At 30.0% G+C, this 24,231-nt stretch overlaps 2 protein-coding genes across 3 annotated transcripts in view; one reads left to right on the forward strand and one right to left on the reverse strand.

The window, feature by feature from the left end:
- Positions 1-24,231, reverse strand: part of RpL10Ab (ribosomal protein L10Ab) — a 513,017-nt gene that overhangs the window by 13,176 nt on the left and 475,610 nt on the right. Inside the window, exons 1-4 of one of the 2 annotated variants that reach the window (XM_067281246.1) lie at positions 18,781-18,918; positions 10,692-10,847; positions 5,801-5,949; positions 5,549-5,721 (exon numbers count right to left, since the gene is read on the reverse strand). In XM_067281246.1, coding sequence (XP_067137347.1) covers positions 5,549-5,721; positions 5,801-5,949; positions 10,692-10,847; positions 18,781-18,785 — 483 coding nt within the window. In that variant the 5' untranslated portion in view covers positions 18,786-18,918. Of the gene's footprint in view, positions 1-5,548; positions 5,722-5,800; positions 5,950-10,691; positions 10,850-18,780; positions 18,919-24,231 lie in introns of those variants that run through there. The other variant, XM_067281247.1, reaches the window with a different exon arrangement.
- Positions 19,133-24,231, forward strand: part of LOC136984308 (ubiquitin carboxyl-terminal hydrolase 47-like) — a 105,265-nt gene continuing 100,166 nt past the window's right edge. The window contains exon 1 of the mRNA XM_067281241.1: positions 19,133-19,377. Coding sequence (XP_067137342.1) covers positions 19,339-19,377 — 39 coding nt within the window. The 5' untranslated portion in view covers positions 19,133-19,338. The remainder of the gene's footprint in view (positions 19,378-24,231) is intronic.

Raw genomic sequence — 24,231 nt, forward strand, 5'->3', positions numbered from 1 at the left:
ATCCTTTTTTGACAACATCGGAGATTGCGGAAAGGCTTGATTCAGCTCAACAAACCATTTCGGATCTTATTTGGAAACTAGGATTGGTGTGGAAATATTTGAGATGGGTGCCACATGAGTTAAGTGAGAAGAATTTGAATGATTGAGTCATCATATGCACATCTCTGTTTGCTTGGAACAAAGTCGAACCCTTCTTGGACCGGATGATAACTGAGGATGAAAAGTGGATTACCTATGAAAACATCGTAAGAAAAGGGCATATTGTGAATGTGCAAAACCTGCCCCCTCCACCTCTAAACCGAAGTTGAGCCTGAGTAAGAGAATGTTGTGTATATAGTGGGACATTTGAGGACTAATACATTTTGAGCTGTTGAAACCAAATGAAAAGCTAAATTTGGAGAGGTACTGTCAGCAATTGGATAATTTAAAAACAGCACTCCAAGAGGCCGGTGATGTTCAATAGGAAAGACATCATACTGCTTCATGATAATGCCACGCCACATACTGCTTTGGGGATTCATCAGAAACTCATAGAGCTAGGCTGAGAAATTCTGTTGCATCCACCATACTCCTGGGACCTAGCACCCTCCAATTATCACTTATTTCTGTCCTTACAAAATTTTTTGCAGGGCAAAAAATTCAAAAACAAAGAAGATATCAGACAAGCACTGGTTCAATTTTTTGCCTCTAGGGATAAGGCATTTTTTAAAAATGGAATATACAAATTGCCATCATGCTGGCAAGAAGTCATAAACAATGATGGAAATTATATTATTCAATAAAGTTTATTCAAGGTATGAAAAATTTATTATTTTGTTTTATGTTCTAACAATGGACAGAACTTTCTGGTAGACCTAATATATACAGATTATTTCACATAAGAGCTTACAAGTCAATAACTCAGAAAATATCGTTCTAATGAAAAAGTTGACAAGAATAAAAGCTCAATATTTCTGGAGGCCTTTTTAAATTAATACTGTAAAAATAAAGCCTAGCCTAAAACTTAATAAGCTCACTTAAGACACGAAATATATTATAAGGAAGAAAATGTACTGTCTTTCAGTGTTATATTTATTCATTTGATGAATTAAATGCAAGTGCTTTCAACATTTCAAAATCTCTACATGAATTGAACATAAAAGCAATTTTTTAACCTAAATGTATTAGTTTTTGCACGCATGCTATAAAATGTTTCATTTTAATTTAAAACTAATACTGAAATTATTCTCAATTTATAAAATGTGAATAAAGAATAAATATGAAAGTGGATAGCTAAGATAAGGTTAAATAATTTTATATATTCTTCTTTCACCTAAGGAAAACATTTTGAAATGCTGAAAGTACTTGTATTTAATTCAACTAACAAATAAATATAGTGCCAAAAACAGAACGCTTTCTTCCTTATAAAACCCAGTACATCCCATCTCTTTTGGATGGGGCAGAAACAACTTTTTTGATTCTCTATTTAAAAATAATAATTTCAAAAGTTACAAACACAAGCAAAAGTGATGCATTCATTCATTTTGAAAGATAAAGTTCTAATAAAAAACAATTTCTTTTACAAGCTAAGTAATTTCTATTTCTTTATATTTCCAGTTATTTAATACATGTTCAGAGATATTTCACTAATAAGTAAGAAAGTTTCACCAAATATACTGAAACATTTCTGATATTAATTTTGCACATGCATCTCATTTAATGTTCTAAATTTATCATTTCAATTAAACAACATTTTCTATAAAACTTTATTATTTTTAAATAGAGAATCTAAATATTCTATTTGAAATTTCAAAGTTGCTCCCCACCCCACAGAGAAGGGATAAGCTAGGCTTTATTTTTATAGCATTAAAAAGACTCCCAGAAATATTAAACTTTTATTTTTATTAATTTTTTTTTATTCGAATTGTTAACACAAGATCGTGTTATTAACTCAATCACTTGGCTTTTGACTCCACCTTTATTTAGTTGATTCGGTGGTGTTTTGCCGTTTCTAACAGTAGTTTATTGTCAGTCGTAGAGAAACCGTGTTGTGATTGAGTTAATAACACGATCTTGTGTTTAACAATTCGAATAAGCAATCTAACACTAATTTTTTTTTATTAGAATGATATTTTCTGAGTTATTGACTTATAACACTTTACATAGAATACCCAATATATACTAAAGAATGGTTAACCTGACTTGTGAGACCTTGTTGACTGTTAATTAATGTCTTATTTATAAAATTCTTTTATATCTCGTATAATGGCAATAGCATAATGATTTTAAACTCTAAATGCCTTTTCTAACTTTCTTTATAACATGGCTCTTCTAAATGATTATTATGAAGTAGCGAGTCTTTTGGCATGATGAAATTATAGGAAGCCAGTCATCTGGATATCCTTTACAATTAATTACTTAATCAATCCTTTAAAATATTTTTATCCATTAAATAATACATTAACTTCAACACCTAATAAAACTAAAATTGTATCTGGTGAATTTTTCAATATTAAGCAATTCCTCATAATATCTTTAAGCCATTTTATTAAAAGTTTTTTCAGATAAGATTATTTAATATTAGCAACCTACATTCACTGACAAAAAGTTACACACCCAGATAGAAATGTCCAAATATTGCAAAATTCTGCATAAAGCTGTCTCAAATAGGTATGTAAATGACTACCGAGACACCACCCTGGCATACAACCAGTGCATCAAAGGCTCAATGTTCAGAATTTTCAACATACTGTACAGTACCTGTTACTTGGAAGTCTTTGAATACCAGGCATACTTGCACAAGTCAAAGACAATACACAGATGACAAGCATTTGAGAAAACCACATCATCAAACTAGTCTCAGCTAATAGTGAACATGAAGTGTTGGTTTCATGGCTACATTAGGACACACATGACAACCAGGTTCTGGATACTCCAGACACATCACCAGGAGATTTACTTGTGTTGCTTCATGATTACACAATCACAAACAGCTGAAACTGCATCTTTGTCTACATCCAGAGACAGGTACAAACCTGTATTTTCCCATATCAATGGCAGGCAATCATTAAAGTTTAATGGATAAAAAAAAAAAAAAAAAAAAAAAAAAAATAATCTGATGTATTCTAAATAAAATTAAAACTGTATGCTAAATTTAGTGTAGTAAGAAGTAATTTAACTTCAAACTATGTGGATTTAGTAAATTTATCTTGCACCTGTTTTATTAGAATATTCAAAATAAATAAATATTCTAGACCAAATCAAGTGCTAATACTAAGTATTATTTAAACAATTTTTTGATGACCTCATGTTTTTTCACAATAAATTAACCCCAAAACATTCTAACGATAAAAAAGATGTGGTTGGATTAACTATCAGGCTTGAATCTGGCAAATTAATCTCATAGATACTACAGTACAGTACATAATTTGGACTAAAGTTGAATGGTCAACCTACAAGTTTGTATTAAATTAAATCAATTCAGATTATTTTGAAAGACAATTTAGAGCAGGGATGGGCAACCTGCGGCCCACATTAATATTTTTTGCAACCCGTGTCGCATAAAATATAAATAAATATATCAATTTCCTAGGTTAAGGAAGTATGCAGCAAAAACTCAAATGTTATTTCTACAACTTATGTACGTGAATAGTTTTCCACAATGAATTTAGTAAAACTTAAAACAAGAAACTGGCTAACAGACACAAAGAAGCAGTGACTAACATTTAACCAAATATTTCCAATATATTACATTTACATTAGTTCCAGAAGCTAAATTAAGTATACATATATTAATTTATAATTATATATGAATAAATAATTGTGACCAGCATTTTTTTTTCTTTTCTCTTGTATGCGGCCTGCATCAGTTCAGAAGTTTTAAAATGTGGCCCTTACACAGAAAAAGACTGCCCATCCCTGATTTAGAGGAATACCTTTTTACATAATAAAATTGAACAATATAAAGGATTAAGAGATGTTGAATGATCTCAAAATTAATGTTTTCTGCAAATTTGTGTATACATTAAATGAATTAAAGTTAAATAGCAAAGTGTTAATAAGACTGTTATTGCCATGTACTAATTTAATTCAAGCATTTGAAGCAAAATATTTTATCATGTTTCCAGCAGTTTCCAAAATTAAAAAAATTCTTCAGAGCTAGAATCTCATAAAAAACCATATCAAGTTAAATCGATACAGGAGTTTACGGACATTATTAATTCAGTAATAAATCAATTTCCCTCAAGATTTACACAGTTTAGGCAATTTAAAAATTACCTTATACCCGAATATAATAATGGTAGAGAAACTTAATTTGGAGTTTTTTGACTGGTTAACTTTGAAGATCTTGAAATACTATCAATACATTTTCAATCCAGTTCTATAAGGAAACAAAAATTTGTTGATTTGAGAAGTAATCTGGAATCAATTAAATGTATGCAATTATCAGACAATAAAAATGCAGAAAAGGAAATAGTGAATACTTGGAATGCCATATTTGAAAACTTCAATTGCTTCAAAAAACTAGCAATGTCTGGTTTGACAGTCTCCTCCTCTTCATCCACATCTTTATTTTCAAAAATATTAGCATTAAGTACTCACTGATATCCTATGTAATTCTTAGTAATAGCAGGCAATTTTATTGTCTAAAATACTACATAGTCTCCCTTCCAGATGCTTTGTAATTTTTGGCATTGTGCATTAGCCAACTGACTAAATTTCAAAAACTTATCTCCAAATCCTTTTTTAAATATATACTCAATGCTTTTCAGTAATTAATACTTCTTTACGTTTGATAATTTTCAGTATTTATAAAAATTTCTCAACTATCAACATATCAAACAAACCTCAATATCAAAATTTTGCTTTAGCACAACCATACTCAAAAAAGTGTTTTTAAATTTTTTGCATATGGACAAAAAAAGCTTTTTTAAACAAACCCTTTTATTTTATGTTCAATACAGCTTATGTAGTAGTAGTAGTAGTTTTTTCCCCCTAAAAGCCATTCAACAAGAGGTACTCTTTCATATAGAGATATGCTTTTCACCAACCCAACATTACACCTTTAAAATAAATATAACACAAATCACAATTTTGTTTGGGAATAGATGACTGCTGGTGAGCACTACAATCCTGTTGAGCAGCACATTACTTCCTGCTGGCATGATGGTCTAGGAAGCAATTTCATATGACAGTGGTCATACCAGTAGTGGTATGAGAAATGTCTCCATTACTTCCTTGGTCTGCCCAGTTTTCAAATTTGTTGCCCACCAAGCATTTTTAAGACCAGATGGGATACCAGCTCTGGCTGTTCATGAGTGTTAGGGATCTAAATAAGCAGTTGCAACTGTGGGAAAATCTGTCACAGGATAGCATACAGTGTCTATATGTGTCTATGCTCAAGTGTATCACTTGCATATATCCAAACAAGAGAGCCTACAAAATACTAAATGATCTTTCTAGGTGTAAAATATTTTTGTCAATAAATGTATATACTAAATAATTTTTTAAAAAACAAATATAAAAATATTTGCTTGTAATTAAAAAAAATAATATTTCTAAAATATACCTTCTTCATCTGGAATTTTATGGTTGCTTTCACTTCATCTACTTTTCCCATCATTGATTCATTGTGTGTCAACAAAGTTGGAAATTTTCCTGCTTTGTTAAGACCTGGACCAAGTAATCTTGGGATTTGCTTGATAAGGGATTCAGATGCCAGAAATGCATCATATTTCTTAGCTATTAAATAAAGATTTTACATAAATAAATGTAAACTTCTTAATAATCAGTATTGTTACTTATGAAAGAATATTCTTACCCAACTTTTTAACAAGCTTTTTATTTTTATTTAGCTTCTTTAAACCTTCTACATCCATGCATGGAATAGAATTAGCTTTAGCTTCATCACAATGTTGTTGATCACCAAGAACACAAACATTAAATTTTGGCCTTGGTATATTCTTTAATCTGATTAAAAAAATTAAAATTTAATGGATATAAAAATAAAAATAATAATAAACTGATGTATTCTAAATAAAATTAAAACTGTATGCTAAATTTAGTGTAGTAAGAAGTAATTAACTTCAAACTATGTGGATTTAGTAAATTTATCTTGCACCTGTTTTATTAGAATATTCAAAAATAAATACTCTAAACTAAATCAAGTGCTAATACTAATTATTACTTCAACAATTTGTTGATCACATCATGTATTTTACATAAAAATTTTAATTTATTGTGTATAGACCAAGCCCAAAATATGCTAATGATCAAATGACATGGTTGGATTAATATCAGCTAGAACTTGGCTAATTAATGTCATGGATATTATAAGGGTTGTTCAAATAAAAAAGACCAGACTGTATAAAACATATGGTGTCATTGGTCACCATAGAAATTATAGTATACACACTGCAAAATGATAAAGTTGCATTATCTGCTATAGGAAAAAATCTGTGCTCAGATATGTCCTGCATGGTACAAGCTTGTATATGCTCTCCATGTAGGAAGAAGGCCATTGAATGAATCACCAGTTACAGGTGTTTGGATCTTGCTGTCAGGCTGTAATTTGCAACCTTTAAGGAACTTTTTGAAGGCTCAAAAACAGGGAAGTTGCACCAATAAGCAATTATTTATTGGGACATCATTACAATGTTCTCAATTTTATTAGTGTTTTGTCTCCCATACATCATACCTTTCCTGTTAACAATGGAGTCATGCCAGTCATCTATCTAACTATGCTCAGGAGAAACATTTTAAATTGAAATAACATAACTTCTGGTAAAAACAAGAAGTTTGTATATAGTTAATCCAGGCCGCCTGATTATGACCACAACTTTCCCCTATATAACTGTTCTCGAGATCAAGGAAGGACAAACAAATGATCTTCCTTGTGGAAAATTATAGGTCCACAATTTTTGAAAATTGCAGTCCAATAAATACAATTAATATACACAGTCAACATACCTTGAAGCTAACACTGATAAGGCAAATTTGTGCATTAAAGCAAATTTTGCTGTTTCCCTGGCAAAATGCTATTATTACAATGTTAACTTTCACACAATAAAGCAAACAAAAATTTTACCATAATTCATTAAACCTAGCTAGAAATTACCTTCACAACCCTCAAGAAATAACCCTATTTCCAATAATGATTTTATTATTCACATCAAAATGTACAGAAAGCAAAGTGGTACTGTAATAAATGTTCTATTTTGAGTAGAATAATTTTCTCCTAGTAATAAAAAATGGTTTCAATCTCTGGTTGTATAGCAATTCAAACATCTGGTTTTAGTAAACTATTCTACTGTACTCAGAAAATAAGAATTAAAGTTTAAGGATGCTTAAACTTTAAATTGCCTTTACCCCTTTAAATAGATGTGGTCCAATGTGAACATGTGCTAGTTTGTGTATCAGAGTGCATACATTGATACCTGATTTGGCTACTTTGCACCAAAAAAATTTTCTACTTTTTCAAACAATCTTCAACAGAAAAACATCATAGATTTCTCTTTGCTTCTTTTTTGTCTAATTTATTTTATTTAACTTTCTATTAGATTGATAGCATCTCTGTCATTAGACAGCAATCTTCTTAGTGTTGGCTGTGTAGATAGCGGTAGAATGCAGCCATTTTTTTCTAAAAAGGTGTACAATTTTTAGTGATACGAGACCCAAAAATGGTAATGAGAGGTGTGCTATCTTTAGGTCCTCTTTGTTGGTAAGAAAAGATTGTGGATATAATTTATTTTTGATATGATTCCGAAGATAATAAAATTTTGATTGGGAGTAGCCCGCTTTTATCATTGCTTTGTTGATAAGTTGCATTTCCTGTTCTACAAATATTTTGCTAGAAGGGAGGAGGAAGGCTCTTCGTAGATAGTGTTTTGGTTGAAACGTAGTAGCAGGATACTGTTGTTTTTGTGATAAACTGAAAATTGAAGAGCAGGAGATTTGTATATTTCTAGATCAAGGAATGACATTCTGGCGTTTGATTCTTCTTCTAATGTAAAGTTGATAGATGGATACAAAGCTAACATTTTTATAAATTGTTTTAAATTTTCAGTGGAACCCTCCCATGCAATTAATATGTCATCAACATATCATAAGTATAACGTAGGGTATTGGATGGTCAGAGGGGCATTAAATACACGCTGTTCTATATTGCGCATGATTAGCTCTGCTAGGATCGGTGATAGTGGAGATCCCATTGGTACCCCTTGTGTCTGTTTATATATGGTACCATTAAACTGAAAACAATTGTTCTCAATTATAAGTAAAAGGGCTTTGTGTAAATGTATTACGTGTGAGGCTGGGTAGCCAGAATTAAGTAGCAAAGAGTTGGCGAGCACGACTGCCTCAAAATAAGGTACGGATGGGAACAGGGAAACAACGTTCTAACTACTATTCTAGCAATTCATATTAAAGTGTGTTGACTGTATAAAAATTGTCAGCCACAAGAGCACAAAAACTCTCAAAGTTAAAAAAGGAAATTAAAAACAACAATGCAGACAACCATAATGTAAGAGATACATTTGAAAAAAAAGGTCACCCAGGTTATGTGGTATCTACCTCATATCAAGCTCTCCATGCTGTTTGATCCTTGTAATTAATGGAATACTTCCCACATAATGATATATAAATTTGCAGTGATTCAATGCCTTTTTCTGACCATCTTGGTGATATTGTATGTTGACTGAATCTACTAAAGCATGTGCCTCCACGGCTGTAAGAGGAAGCGACTTTTGTACATTGTGTTCTTTCAAGCATGCAGTAAAAGATCTTAAAGGTTGCTCTCACATATATCATGTCATAAATCATGCCTCACTCTCTCATCTGTAATAGGAATAGTGCATAGTACACCCCTGGAATGCCCATGGGATCAGAAAGGTCCTTGTCATTTCATAGGATCTTGTATAAAATTCTTCTACTTGAAGCTTTTTCATTTTCCTTAAAGATATTGTGGTGGAAGAAATCAATTATTGCATAGTCACCTTTGTATCTGGATAAACTGGAATTTATCAAGAGACCATGACACACTAGGTGATTTTTGTGAAAGACATGTCGCCAGGCAACAGAAAAACCTGTTTCTTGGGTAATGAAAGAGCAGTCCAGTCATCAGGGAGTCAAATTACTTTTAACTTTGAGAGACAAGAAGTCTCCCTGTTGCTTGCAGCAGCCAATGAGCCTGCATAGATTTATCATGTGAGTACAGTTCTTGTTTACAACACAAAAATAAAAATGAAGGATATTCACTCATTGATGAGACATGTCGTCTAATTTAATTAATTCAATCATAAGAAGCAATTTACAATATAACTGCACTATTAAAAAATATCATGACAAGGTATTCAATACTCAAATATACATGTCTTCATGCAGTTAAAGAAAATTTACAATTACCAGACAGAAACGTCAATTGTATGACTCCAGTAACATGTCTATTTCTGTGTTTGAATATTGACAAATGTCAACAGTTTTTGTTGCTCTGAGACATGTCTCCCAGGTAAGAAATTTCCTAGTGTACATGACCTTAAGAGTCTGTATGGTCTTAGGACTATAATCAAAATGCTCCCCCTCAGAGTTTTGACAGTTTAATCCTTCCATTCTGTCAAGAGTATCAGGCAATGCAAATGGGTTCTTTGATCTAGTCCTAAAAGGTAGCAAGCTTGTAGTAAAGAGGGTTGCATGATGCCCATGAAATAAAAAAGAGGGCTGTATGAAGGTTTTTTAAACACTTTGTTTTGATTCTATCATCCTTTTGAGAGACTGGCGTTTAAGGGATATTTCATTAATTACAAGGATCAAAACATGCTACATTCAGCATGGAGAGATTGTTACAAGATAGACACCACAACCTGAATGACCATTTTTTGTCACACATCTCCTATTAGAGTTGCCTACATTTGTTATTTTTATTTCTTTTTTGACCTTTAAGTTGTTTTGCCCTTGCAGCTAACATTTTTTATATATGTATTGATTTTATTTTCAATTATATTTTGTTTCAATTTTAAAATGACTTGGCGTTCTTGTGTTTGACATTATTTCTATTGTGTTTCTAAACTGCTCAATTTAAAATTTTAAACCCGAGGATGTTATTTAAAATTTACTGAAAATTTAGTTATTAAAGTTGGCACAGCTTCTTGGCCCAGGGTCCTTGCACCATAAAAAGTATATATATTGATTAACTATTTACAAAAGAAATGGATTGTGGCAACTTCTTTTTTATTCATTCAAATAAAGGACTCATTAATAAATAGCTCCAGCTCTAAGCTGCAGAAATCACAACTATAAGCTATTCTGTTATCTGTTTTTTATTGGTAAGCAGAGAATGATGTTCAAAAAAGAAAATTAAGCACCACAAAAAACATTATGAACTTTTCAGGACTTTTTAGGATTTGTAAGGCCCATGAAAACCTTAATTACTTCTCATTTTATTGATTCTGATGTTAAAATAACATATATCAATTGAAAAAGTTATATGTCAATATTAGTAACTTACAAACTAACTGATAGCATTAAGCAACTGATCTTATCAGTGATTACAAAAAGATTTTACTGTAATTATTACAATAATAAATACAAATATCTGGGCTATCTTTGACATAAATCTAAATTCTCAATACACTCATAAATTAAAAAAAAAAAAAAAAAAATATATATATATAGTTTAAAGAAGTAAAATATTAAATTTAATATCTTCAAATACTTACTTTACAGTTCCTGAAAATCTTTTATCTTTCTGAGGATCATAGTTCTTCAAAGCTATTTGTAGCTCAACAGTTTCAAGAAACTTCCTCTGTTTCTTGTGAGCATTTTCCAAAACAGAGTTAACACATTCGTATAATGTGTCACGACTTACTTTTGAACTAAATAATAAAAAAATTAATATTTATTATGAGATAGCATAAGATATAATTTGTATGCATATGTATGCAATATATTATACACATAGAACATTAATATGTTTGATATGCTATAAATTTTGGGGTTTAGAGGTCAATAAAATGAGCATTGTTGTATAAAACAACCTAGAGTTATAAACTATTATAAAATGGCAAAAAGCTTAATTTTGAGGGTAGGGATAAGTTTTACAAAAAATTGTAAATGCTAATAACGAGTAAAACTGTCTTTACGTTGGACCCTACTTGAGATACATGACCCCCATTATCTCCTCACCCCCTCAAAATTTAATAGTATCAATTCCCCTAATAAATAAACCTAGGTTATTTATTAGGAGATTGATGCTATTTCAGAAATTTTGACAAAAAGCACAGGAGTTATTTTAAATCAGAAGTCATTTAAACGTTAAATCTAGAATTAATACATGAAAAATATCAATTTTAACCAAACTTACAATTTAAATCTACAGTGAGTCATAAAAATCAGTCATCAGACACTTTTGTCATTAAAATAATTTATACTACTAATTTTAAAATAAAAGTAATATTAAACAAAACTTTCTTGTTATTTCCTCTATTGTAATTAAATTAACTATATACTACTATATTATTGACAATATAACTGGAAAATTGACACAAGCAATAAAAGTCAGAAAATTAACTAGACAGCTTAAAGATATTCTTATTTGTGATTTTCATGAGATTTACCCATAATTCTATGGTAGTCTGAAAAGGTCAGATCAGAATAATTACCTTGAATTTTATTTTTTACAATCTGCTTTCATTTAGCAAAAATGGAAAAAGTCTGTAGGGAAACTACATTAGATATCAGAAAATTAGCAATAGATCACTGGAGGTAGAGTCTATCAGTTAGAGATATTAGTAATACTACAAGAAGCAGCAGCTCAACAGTACTTTATATTATGAAAAGATACAGAGATGAACATAGAATTGTGAATAAACAAAGATCTGGATGTCCTGTTCCACGATTGCGGTACAGTAATATAGTCGGAGTTAATGGAATCTACCTTCATGCCCGCAATATACCAATTTCTGTATTGAACATCGTTTAAATGTTTAAAAATTGGAATGCAGCAAGGTTTGAAAGTTAGAAATTTTCAAAGGATAAAATTGTTTTTTGTGCATTCATTCCTGATGAGGGCCTCTAAAAGACAGCCAAAAACATTTGAACATACAGTAATAAGAGTCATGCTGGAAAGTGGATATAATGGTAGAGTGGCCAGGAGAAAATTTTTTGTTAATGAAAGAAAACAGAAAAGCTCACTACCAGTTTGCAAAAGCATGTTAGATAGATTATGAATCCTGGAAGCATGTAATATCTGCAGACAAAAGCAAATTTAACATCTTTGGCTACAATGATCAAACCATGGTGTGGATAAAGCCAAATTGTGAAAAACTGAATAAAGAAAAACTTGTGTAAAAAAACTGAATAAAGTAAAACAGGAGAAGGAAGTGTTACAGTATAGGCCTGTATGGCAGCCTCTGAAGTTGGAAGATGTGTTTATAGATGAAAACATGAATGCAGAAGGATATTTAAATATTTTGAAATGAAATCTAAAGACTTTTGCAGAAAAACTAGGCATCGCAAACACTTTCCATTTTTATCAGGATAATGATCTAAAACACAAATCTTATAAAATTCTACAGTGGCTACTGTACAATTGACCAAAAGTGATCTAGACACCAACACTGTCTCTTGACCTAAATGTAATCAAACATTTATGGAATGAACTAAATGAAAATATTCAAAAATACAATATTAGTAACAAAAATGAGATGAAAAGTGTCTTCAAATATGAATGGGCAAAAATTGGGGTAATATCACAGAAAAACTAATGAAATCAATGCCAAACAGATAGAAAGCTGTGTTGGAAAGAAAAGGCAATCCAAAAAGTTATTGAAATATTTACTGCTTTGTATAATTGATTTTTTAATTTCCAATAAATATTATCTGTCTGATGATTTTAGCTTGAGTTTATCATTTTGTTTCTCTACTTTTTTCTTCCAAAATTGGAATCCTTAACTGGAATAAATATGATATGATAATTTTTATTGTTCTAACAAACCAAATAAAAAACAGATTTTAATCAATATATCAACAGTTCTTGTTATAATTTATTTGCTATATTCATGTGTCCAATGACTTTTGTAAGTCACTATAGATCATTGGTTCTCAACCTGGGTCCATGTAACATTACTGGAAATCCAAAAAAAAAAAAATTTCCGAATTGGGGGTTCATGGTGATATTTTAGTGGTCTGTAGAATAATTCTACTTCAGAACAATTGTTTTACTGAGAATTTAATAATTTCAACTGTATATATATATATATATTGATATATTGTCAATTTCTTTATTACCCATTTCTTGCATAAGGGTTAAAATATAAATTATTTAAAAATTGAATACATATACAACATACATATATACTGATCGACATAGGTCAAAGAGAGATTATAAAGCTGGGGTTTGTTAGGAGAATCTTATACCATCAGTGCCATGTCACTTGACAGTGACATTTCTAAACATTTTCCTTTCTTTCTTTATAAGTGAAAAATATAAGGTTATTTTTTCTGTGCAATATGTATGAGTCAAAAAAAAAAAAAAAACCGTCACATTAAATTGTGTGGCCCGCTAAGTGATATTATATATCTATTAAAACTTTTGTTTCCTGTTATGTGTATACCAAAGCAATTAAATAAGTGAAAATTTGCATGTGTCATTGTTATAATGCACAAATGCAAGTACGAACTCTTGGTATAACAATGAAATCTTATTCATTTTGTATTTGTTTTACTTTTTTAAAAGCATGTTTGCCTAAATTGTGGCCCACCATAATGTTACATGTGATCAAAGTGGCCCGCGAAACAATTTGGGTTGGCCAGGCCTGCTTTTGATTTAACTCAAGGTGGTGAATACAGCCTTAAAGGAATTGATGTTGATTCAATCATCGTTTATAAGATATTCCAAAAAAAAAAGTGAAAATAAAATAGGGCTAATTAGAACACATGAAATACAAATATATGTTGAGTAAGTTGTATATGTATAAGTAATATATGTATAAGTAAGTTGGTAATTTCCTAAAAGTAAAATACTTTTAGGAAATTACCAACTTACTTATAATTTTCTAAAAGAGATTTAAAACTTTCAAGGAGAGAATTATATATTTTTATTAATCTATTGATACCCTAAACATGAATACAGGAAATCCTTGTAAGTTTGAAATTCAAGGGACAAAATAATCACAACTTCAAATTATCAGAGATTTACGTATTTCTGTACAATATGTCAGATGTCATGTAACTGATGTAATTTATTAAGCAAATGGAATATGGCTAAGTATACAGAACACTATATCCATTAATTAATAATTAGTAATATAAATAAACTGCAGATAAATAGCATGTGTCTGGTGAGAATCTCATAGGTTGCCAGATAGTAAGTTTTATAAAAAGTAAAGCCCAATTTCTTGAAATGTAGCCCATATTATTTTTGAAGTAGCCCAAAAAGTAATAAGTTACCTAAATGTAGTAGCCTAAAGCCTGATAAATATCTCAATCTGCTACTGGTAACCCAATTTTGCCGGCCATAGTTTATGAGGTAAGAGGAAAAGAGTATTCCACAAGTAAGGGGACACCTGAAAATGTGTTATTGTAAAAGCAAAATCATGTTTACCTGATTACAGTTGTTCTTAGTCTTAATTCTCTTCAAAATGAATGTTTTCTTCCATTTCTAACAGTCATCATCAGATTTCTATGTGTTGGAATGTTTGTAAAAAAAAATCACACCTTCCAAAAATTGTTTTGAAGAGAATTAATGCTGATTATATGTAATTACTAAGGTCTGGATTTTTGGGTGCTGCACCCACTTGATTTTTGAAAGAGGCAGAGTGTAAAAAAGACAAACTAAGCTGGTTTTAGTGCAGTAGGCCTACTCATTGCCAAATTGTTTAGCACCCAAATCGCAAACCTGCCCCCAAAACAGTGACTAGCACCCAAACTATATATTTTGTGCTCAGCTTTCCCTTTTTACATTTTCAAAGAATATGCTGACAATTACCTATTTTTCTGGTAGTTTTTATTCATTCACTTGAAGGGTAAAAACAAATTTGCCAAACCAGACCACGTATGCTGAGAAAAAAAAATACGATAATTAGCTTACTTTCTTTTGTTGAGAGAAAAGGGGGTAAAGCGGAATTTTCTGGAGTAAACAACTAAGCCTTAGAGTTGTTTTAAGAATGTAAACAGATACACTGAAAATCTGCAACAAAATTTTCTTGAAAATTCTGTATTGAGGTTACCTTATCCTAAGTTGTGAGCACAACAGTTCCAATTTCCTTTGTTCGGTGTCAGCAACATTAGAAAATGGCAAAGTTGTCCGCATCTAAACTGAACATTTTAGCAAATAAGTTAAAGATGAGGCATACGCACAGATGGAAAAGTTCTTTGCTGTTCCATTTGCAATTATGTAATTTTGGTTGATGTAAAACACCAAGAAATGAAAACCAAGTGACAAATAAGTTTGTAAAAGCATAGAGAAGGCAAACAAAAAAGAAGGAATTTCAAGCATATATTTATAGGGGCACCTGGATGTTGTTGGAGACAATCCTGTAGTGTTTATACTGGAAGAAACAATGGATTCCACAAAATGGTATGTGCTGAACATTCTTGTTGCACCACTGATCAAGTACTATGTACAACCAGTGTTGTTCAAAATGTACCAACTTGAAAATACGAACTCAACAAACTCTAATATCTGGTCATCCATTCTTGGTCATCTGGTCTTGGATAAACAGTGTGGTATTCTACTGCAAGAACTTCGAGAAAATTAATGCATTTATTAATGAACTTCTTCCTGGTGATTCTGCAGCTGTCAACAGTGTCGAGAAACAGATAGCCGATCCAGTAGTGACCACAGAGCTTTACTCCGTGCATTTGTACAAGTTATTGGTGGATAAAATCAACAAGCTGGAAACACATGGAACTGAAATGTGGGATCAGTGGAAGGTTGTAAGTCAGGCGCTTGATGTACTGGAGGGTTTTGCCCTGGACAAACTCAAATCTAGTTTATCAAAAAATCCAGATTTGAAAAATATTCTGGATTACACTGAACTAGAATTCTGAGTAAAACTGAAACATGTCCCCTTACTCTCGATCGATGTAAAAAAAATCTTTTTTCCTTATGTAAAGACATTCTATCCTCCAAACGAGAAAACTTCACTTTTAAGAACATTGAAATGGTTACTGTTGTAAATATAGTACATTTGTTGGTTTTTGTCTTAATAATACAGCATTTAAAAGCACACAATCTGTCACTCAAAACGGAGAAAAAAGCACCCAAGCCATTCTAAAACTGCACCCAAAAATCTGGACTTTAGTTAGTAATAACTTATTTATTTATTGAATTCTACACCAGTAATATCGTGGTGATTGTTCTCAGTCTATTGTTCTTTTACAGTATGGAGGCACTGTGATCTAAATGAACAAGTTAACATATGCACATTACAGTTTGGAAAGAAAATTTCACTTCAAATTTAGAAGTAGCCATATTTAAAACTAACCAAATTCCTTAACATGTAAAGCTCTATATTCTTATTGTCTCTATTGGGACAAATAGTACAATTACAATCTAACAGAATTTCAAACTACTCAAGTTTGAATTAACGAGGATTTCCTGTATTTAAGTATATTAAATAACCTGAAGCCCAATAATATATAGATACATAACCAAATGATTGCCTTAAATACTCACTATAAATCCACTATTGTTAATAATTAATACTAAGTAATTTGCTACTAGAGGTCTACCTCTAGTAGCAAATTACTTAGTATTAATTAGGCACCATTTCTTATTTAAATGAATAATTATAAATTAAATAATTTAGAATCACCTGGAAGACAAGGGTGAGGCTTGAATCCGCAACGCCCGCTTGCCAATTGCACCATCCAGATCCCGAGCAAGCCTTTGTTTCCAGATGTATTTAAATATAGATATAACCTTACGCAGTAAATTACAGCACTAGTGGATTTAGAGCTCGAATATTTGATATAATTGTTTGGTTATTTATTTCCCGTGTTAATATTCTGTTCAAATGTACACTATAATCTTAATAGTTGAGAGACTAAACTTTAAAGAAAAAATTGAAAATGTATCGTATGCATATTTAGCATATGTTTGAATAATGATGATACTAATAAAAATTGAGGATCAAAATTGAAAACCGTAGTAGATCCACTGTAAAACTAATGAAACTTCATGGCCCCGAAGCAACTCTGGCTGTACTATAGATTACCACCTATGGAATTTCAGGACTAAGTATATATTTGAACTCAGGGGACCGAGATGAGTTCAATGATACCCTATTTTTGGACCGGAGACCAAAAATAAGAAAGTTATAATACAGTAGAGCATCGATTATCCGACCCCCGATTAACCGACCACGTTCTAGTCGGCAAATTCAAATGTCCGCTAGTGATGTGGCGCTACAATATTTGGTCATGTCTTGGCTACTTTAATATTATTTTTGTTAAATTTTTGCATGTTTTAGCTGGCAGCACTGGCTCGACCATGAAAGGGAGGCTAGTATTTAAACCAGGCCTAATACACTATACTAATAATGTATTTTTTCATACTTTTCGGTTATCCGACTTTTCAGTTATCCGACCAACACCAGTCCCCAATTAAGTCGGATAATCGATGCTCTACTGTATTTACAATTTCTTGCCTTTCACAGTGCATTCCACACCATTTTAGATTTTTCTGCTGACTAGTGGTGACAGTCATCTTCCAGAGGGATAGGTTAGGTTTTTTCGACAAGCCATGATGGCAGCACATAGTACTAGCTGACCATGAGCACGTCAATGGCTGAGGGGCTGTAGGCCCCAAGGTGGAGGAGCACAAGGGTATGCGAAAGGGACTTAACTCCAACTGCAGACGATCAGTGTGCTTGTGGATCAACATCTGCCTCTGTTGAAGGTATACATGGGAAATTTGCCGGACTGCCTGTTAAATACATATTAGGCTTAGTGGAGGGAGTGACACGACTCCTGATCATTGCGCTATCACCGGAAAAAAGTATGATAACTTTCTTCATTTTTTGTCTCTGGTCCAAAAGTGAGGTATTATCGAACTCATCTCGGTCCCCTCGGTTCAAAAATATACTCAAAGTCCTGAAATTCCATAGATGGTAATCTATAGTATCCCAGCAACTTTTTTCATGTAGCCCTACTGTTGCTGTTTGCAAAGAGGCCCAACAGTTTAAGCTCAGAGTACCAAAAATGTTGGTATGCCATTGAATTATGATTATAACAAAATGATAAATATGATTAAGAGTTAATAATAAATAAATAATTTAAGGATATTGAAGTGAATGATTAAATGAACGAATCACATCAAACAATGTATTTATCAACATTCCTTCTATACTTTACCAAAACTTTTGCTACACGAGAACACCGATCAAAACTATACTCAAAATTTCATAGAAACTTTTTTTTTGAAAATATTTAGTACACAAAAGTAAGTCATTGATATTATGCTATAATTTATCCTCTAAGGTATTCTAACAACTATTACCGATGGTGATGATTATTGGATTATTGGATCTAATTCATTATTTCGTTTATACGTCCTCGTAAAATTATTTATTACATTTCTAATTAAAACTTAATACGCGAAACAAATACTTATAAGATTTTAGTTAACTAATCGCCATATTTGACTCGTCAGCAAGAGTACTAAATTCATTTTGACACGTTTTAACACGAAATTATTATTAATATTAAGATCTATCGAAATAATGAAATGTCTTAAAACATCGGAACGTACATTTCGATCAAAATTTACAAAATAATCGAGGATTAAAAAAGATTAAAACTTACCTCATGTTCCTACTGCAAACACGAGCGGCAAAGAAAATGGCGATCACGTGACCGACTTCATCCCTTTTAGTTCCCTTTTTTCGTTAAAAATATCTTCATGACTAAATTACAGTTGAATTTTCCCTAAACAACCATAAATTATGTACCGAATTTTTTAAATAGTAAGAAATATTAATATAATATTTTCATATATGATAAAATATAAATCGTTAAAATTTTAAAAAAAATTTTAAACTAGATAATCCGATATATTTTTACTTTTTTAAATCCCTTAATAATAATTTTGTAGGGAAATTTTTTCTGTTTTCATAGAAATTACCCTATATTAGACGTAAACTACTACTAAACGTGATGACGAAAAATCAATGGTGGAAGCTGATTGGTTAAGAGATCGAATTACTAGAAGTGAGTTTTGTGTATTGTATGGCATCGTCATTCTTTTCCTCCGGTTGGAAGTGATTATATATAAACGCGTATATTTTCCGAAAATCGCAAAGGAGAGATCATTTGGAATAACGATTATAATACCTGTTTTTTGGTGATATATAACTGTCGAACATGGTACCGGGTGAAAACACCCAAATGGTACCGGTTGAGGTAAGCCTAATATTTATCCCTAATTTTGATCATTTTTTTTTATTTTTTAATTTAAACTCCTTTTAAAAATTCAACCGAAAAATATAATCGTATACACAAGTTAAGAGTATATTAAAATAAAACGCGACGTTTCCTTTAATGGTTTAATTCTTTATAGACGTGATCCATATTAGAAGTTGGCAGTCCAATTTTTGGATATTTTTGTAAATAGGGTCATAGCATCGAGTAGTTACGAATTCTGCTAGCTGTTAGAGATTTAAGTAAGGATTTTTATAAAATACCATCCATTTCTAATGCGTTGATTTATTTCGATTAATAATTTTTTACTTAAAAATAAATAAACTAATATTAAAACGCAATTAGGCAAACAGGAAAGATATTTTTCATTACAGAATAAAATAATTGATTTAATAGGTACCGGTAAGTGTGACAGACAAGACGTTTGATTAAAATCAGATAGGTTCAGTACATTTCTTATTGATATTGTAGAAATTTATGATTTTAAATGAAGAAAAACAAGTATTTTATGTAAATATAATACAAATTAGGTAGAAGTTAATTTTAGGGCATGTATATGTACTGTACATAATATACTTATAAGTAACTTCTAGTAAAAATTATGAAAATGAGTGCTTAATTTATATATACTTACAGCAAAAAGAATTTCGTAAAGATTACGGTATACTATTTAAAAAAGAATTTTTCGAATTTATTATTCGGAAGCAATAAATTTAAATCAAAAAAATATAATATCAAAGTTTGTAGAAATAGAAGAGTGTGTACGATATTGTAAACAAACTTTCCGTATAGAAATGACATATTGATTTAATTTGAAGAAATATCGTTGTATATTTTACAGAAGATGGAATAAAATATATGCTGTATTATGCTTTAATACGAAAGTATTTTTATAATAGATAGATAGATTTTATTTATTCATGTGAATATAACATTTTAATGTTGTCTATATTAGTTTAAAGTTTGGATTAGCAGATTATATATAAAGAAAGTCAAAAGGACCATAGATAATATATTTAAAAAATTATATTTGATACACTGTATATATCAATCAAATGTAATGTATATTAAATTGTGTAGTAGTTATCAAATTTTTCATTTTTACCGGTAATGGATGTTATAATTATTAGGAACAGTATTTATAGCTTATATACGTTGTTTCATTAAAACTAAATATCTTAAAAAATAAAAAAAATTACTATGATCGTACTTTTGCCGTTTTCCATTTTTGTTTAGGTAACATCAAACATTGTTTATTTTTGTTTTTGAATAAATTTGTCGTAATTAAACACAATTAAAAATTATCTAGAATTTATTAACTTGGTGAAAATAATGTTAATAAAAGTACTAGTTTGAACAAGCAGAGAATACAATAGGATTGGTATTTATGTGAAAGTAAATTTAGCATTTTACATGTATCACAGCATTATCACAGTAAATTTAGCATTCTACAACAGAATCAGATTCAGTTTATTTTAAATCATAATTTATCTATTTTTCAAAAACTTATATTTATATATTCAAAGCACTAATAAATTCTTTGTGAAAAAACTGAATATTAACAATATAGTTAAGATCTAGAATTGTTGACAGTATACTTAAACCTAATTAAGTAAAAAAAATATTGCTTTTAATTTTATATCTAATAATGTTTGTTCTCTCTTGTTATTGATTTTGAATAAATTTAACGGAGCTTTTAATATTAAAACTACGTAGAATTATTAAATTAAATAAATTTTTTCAAAACATTTTGTTTCAATTTATAATATATAATTAACTTATGCTAAAGTAGAACTTATTCCTGTTTAATGTTTTAAATATGAAAATTGGATTAAATGAAACAATTGAATTACTAATTCATTTAAAATATTTTTATACAGGGTGATTCAAGATGGTTGTATGAAGAAACTTCACCAATGAATTCCCTACCATAAAATGCAACAAAAATATATAATCAACAGTGATCATACCTTGTTTTTGAGATATTAGCATGCAAAAATCTCATCAGTCCAATACCAATATGCCATGAGAAAAAAAAAAAAAAAGGTCAAAGTGATGCATGAAATCTAACTTTATTTCTTAGTGTACACCTTAAACATAACTGTTTATTGCTTACAGGAAGTATTCAAAATGTCTTCTGTGTGTTGTCACATGTACAGTACCTGTAGCCGTCGTTGCAATTACTGTATTCTGTAACCTGTTCAAGACAGCTGTAACACATTTATTTATTTATTTATTTTAATTACAATAGGAAAAATGTAAACTATAAGGAATAGTGTTATAGCTTGCCTGTGATACCATACAAGAAATACCTGGCCTTTTTGAGCAGGTTAGAGAATCTTTGCAAACATGGTTATAGGTATGTTTGACAGTATACAGAGGACATTGTGAACTTTTCTTGTAAACAAGAAACATTTATATTTATGGTATACATTTTAAAGACTAAAGTTTTTCATGCATACACATATCTTTTTGTTAAGGTATCTTGGGATTGATGTGATCTTTTGCAGATTAATATTTTAAATATGTATATTACAAATCCTGTTAATTTTACATTTTCATTGAATTTTGTGGTGGAAACTCATTCATGAAGTTTTGTATAGTCATCTTGAATCATCCTGTATAATATATATATATTGAAAATAACAATTTTGAGCTGCTATTAATATTTTAATATGTTAGTAATAATGCTTGAAGAAAACTTTTGGGAGGAAAAGTGATTTTAATTCATATTTTGTTACCAATTAATAAAAGCAAAACTATTATTTCTTTCTGAAAATTTTTTCACTTTACTTAACATTGAAAAAATACCTCAGAACTGTCAGATAAATATTTTGCTTATGCAAATGATGGGTATAATTGATCAAAAGTTCTTTGACTGTTTTTTTTCCTTAGTAAAATATTATATACTTATACATACGTGAATACCACTTACAATTTAAATTTTTATTTTTACATCAAAACACCTAGATGATCATTTCTACACATCTGAAGTATTCAAGTATTAATTTTATGGTTAAAGATTCTTCTTTAAAAAGTTATTTGTTTATGCATGAAGAAAGTTGTTCTAATGTTTTTAGTTAGTTATTAAGTATACATTTGCCTATAAAATATTTCTTATATTTAGGAAGTTTCAATATAATGTAATCAACTTAACTAAGCAGCATTTACCTGTTTGGCAATGCCATGAAAAAAGTATGTCAAATAACTTTGTAGATTCATATATGAAATTCATAGTTTTTTTTTCTAGCTCCATATTTTAAAAATAATTTATATTTGAATCCGCAGCCTTTTTCAAGCAGTCATCTTTATTTGTTAAGATTTTTTAGATTCTTTAGAACTTAGATTCAATTAAAGATATATTCTTTTTGTCATCAATTGCAAAGGTTTGTAATGGTTGCAACACTGTCAATTTTAAAAATTATAAAATTGACAATGAACAAATTTTTGGAAGTAATTTTTTTTTTTTTTTTAGAACATTTTGATTAAATATTCATATTATAATATGCATGATTATTCGGGACATAATATATGTAGAATAATTTGGATCCTGAAGCTGGATTTTGAAAAATTCAAAATATCTCGACAGAGAACTCCTTTTTTAAAAAATGTCATATTCTTAGATATACATAATAAGTTATTTTTATTTCAATAAAAATTGATTTAAAGCAACAGTAATACAGCAAAATAATTATTGGAAATTATATACATACTAATTTATCAGAATTAATTATGATTATTTCCTTATTTGGATGAAGGATAAAATGCATGTCTTTATTTGCATAAACTATTGCTTTTAATTGGATTTTCATATTTACAGAAAAGAAAGTTTCCTATTAACAGGAAAACTTTTTAGTATACAAATAAAAATGTAAACAAAACAAATTAAGAATATTATATATGATGATGATCATGATCAATTTTTCTTAGACACCTTAATATAGCTAGATATTTATTTAATTGTTGTTAAAGTACTTTGTAGATAAATCAAATTGAAGATTTGTGAATGGTTTATTTTGTTTTTACTGTTTGCAATATGAATTCATATAGTTAGAATATAATGATTGATATTGTATGGAAATGAAAAAGTATAATTTCAAACCAAGAGTGAATTTTTCTTAGTTGATAAGAAATAATGCTTTGTCACAGAATAAGTTTGTGTAGATGGATGAGATAATGTGTATAACTTTTGCAGACAGATAGCATATATTTTGGAACAACAGTCGGCAACTGGTGGTTCGTGGATCATTGATGGTCCGCGAGAAAATTTGGGTGGTCCGTGGAGAAATTTGGACATTGATCAACTGAAGGTTACATGAAGTATGAAAGAAATGCAAAATGTTTAGTTTCTTTTTTTCACTCATTGGGCGTTTTTTATTTGAATCTAAAAGCAAATATAAAGTGACTGTTATCAATAAATAATGAATAATAAACAATGTGAGTGTGATTGTTGTCCTTGGTGGAAAAGCACTAAGAATCCATAAACTTATTTCAAACAAGCAGCAATGAACTTTAAGCGTTATTATTAAACAAGCAAATTTCATATTAATATAGTAAAATTGAACTTTTATGATCATTATTCTACAGATTTTGTATCATTTTAAAAAAATTCATGATAGTGGTCTGCAGAATTCAAAATTGTGAGTTTAGTGGTCTGTGAGGTCAGAAAGGTTGCAGACCACTGTTTTAGAGTATTTAAATATCCTCCTTTCCATTCTTCTAGAAGTTAAGTTACTAAACTAAATATATAAACAGCAACTCCTACCCAATTTTAATTGATTAAACCAAATGATTTTACTGAAATTTTTGGGCTACATTAATTATTAACATAATTTT

The sequence above is a fragment of the Centruroides vittatus genome, unplaced genomic scaffold (genome assembly GCF_030686945.1).
Source record: "Centruroides vittatus isolate TY-2023 unplaced genomic scaffold, ASM3068694v2 contig_912, whole genome shotgun sequence".
Classification (NCBI taxonomy): domain Eukaryota; kingdom Metazoa; phylum Arthropoda; class Arachnida; order Scorpiones; family Buthidae; genus Centruroides; species Centruroides vittatus.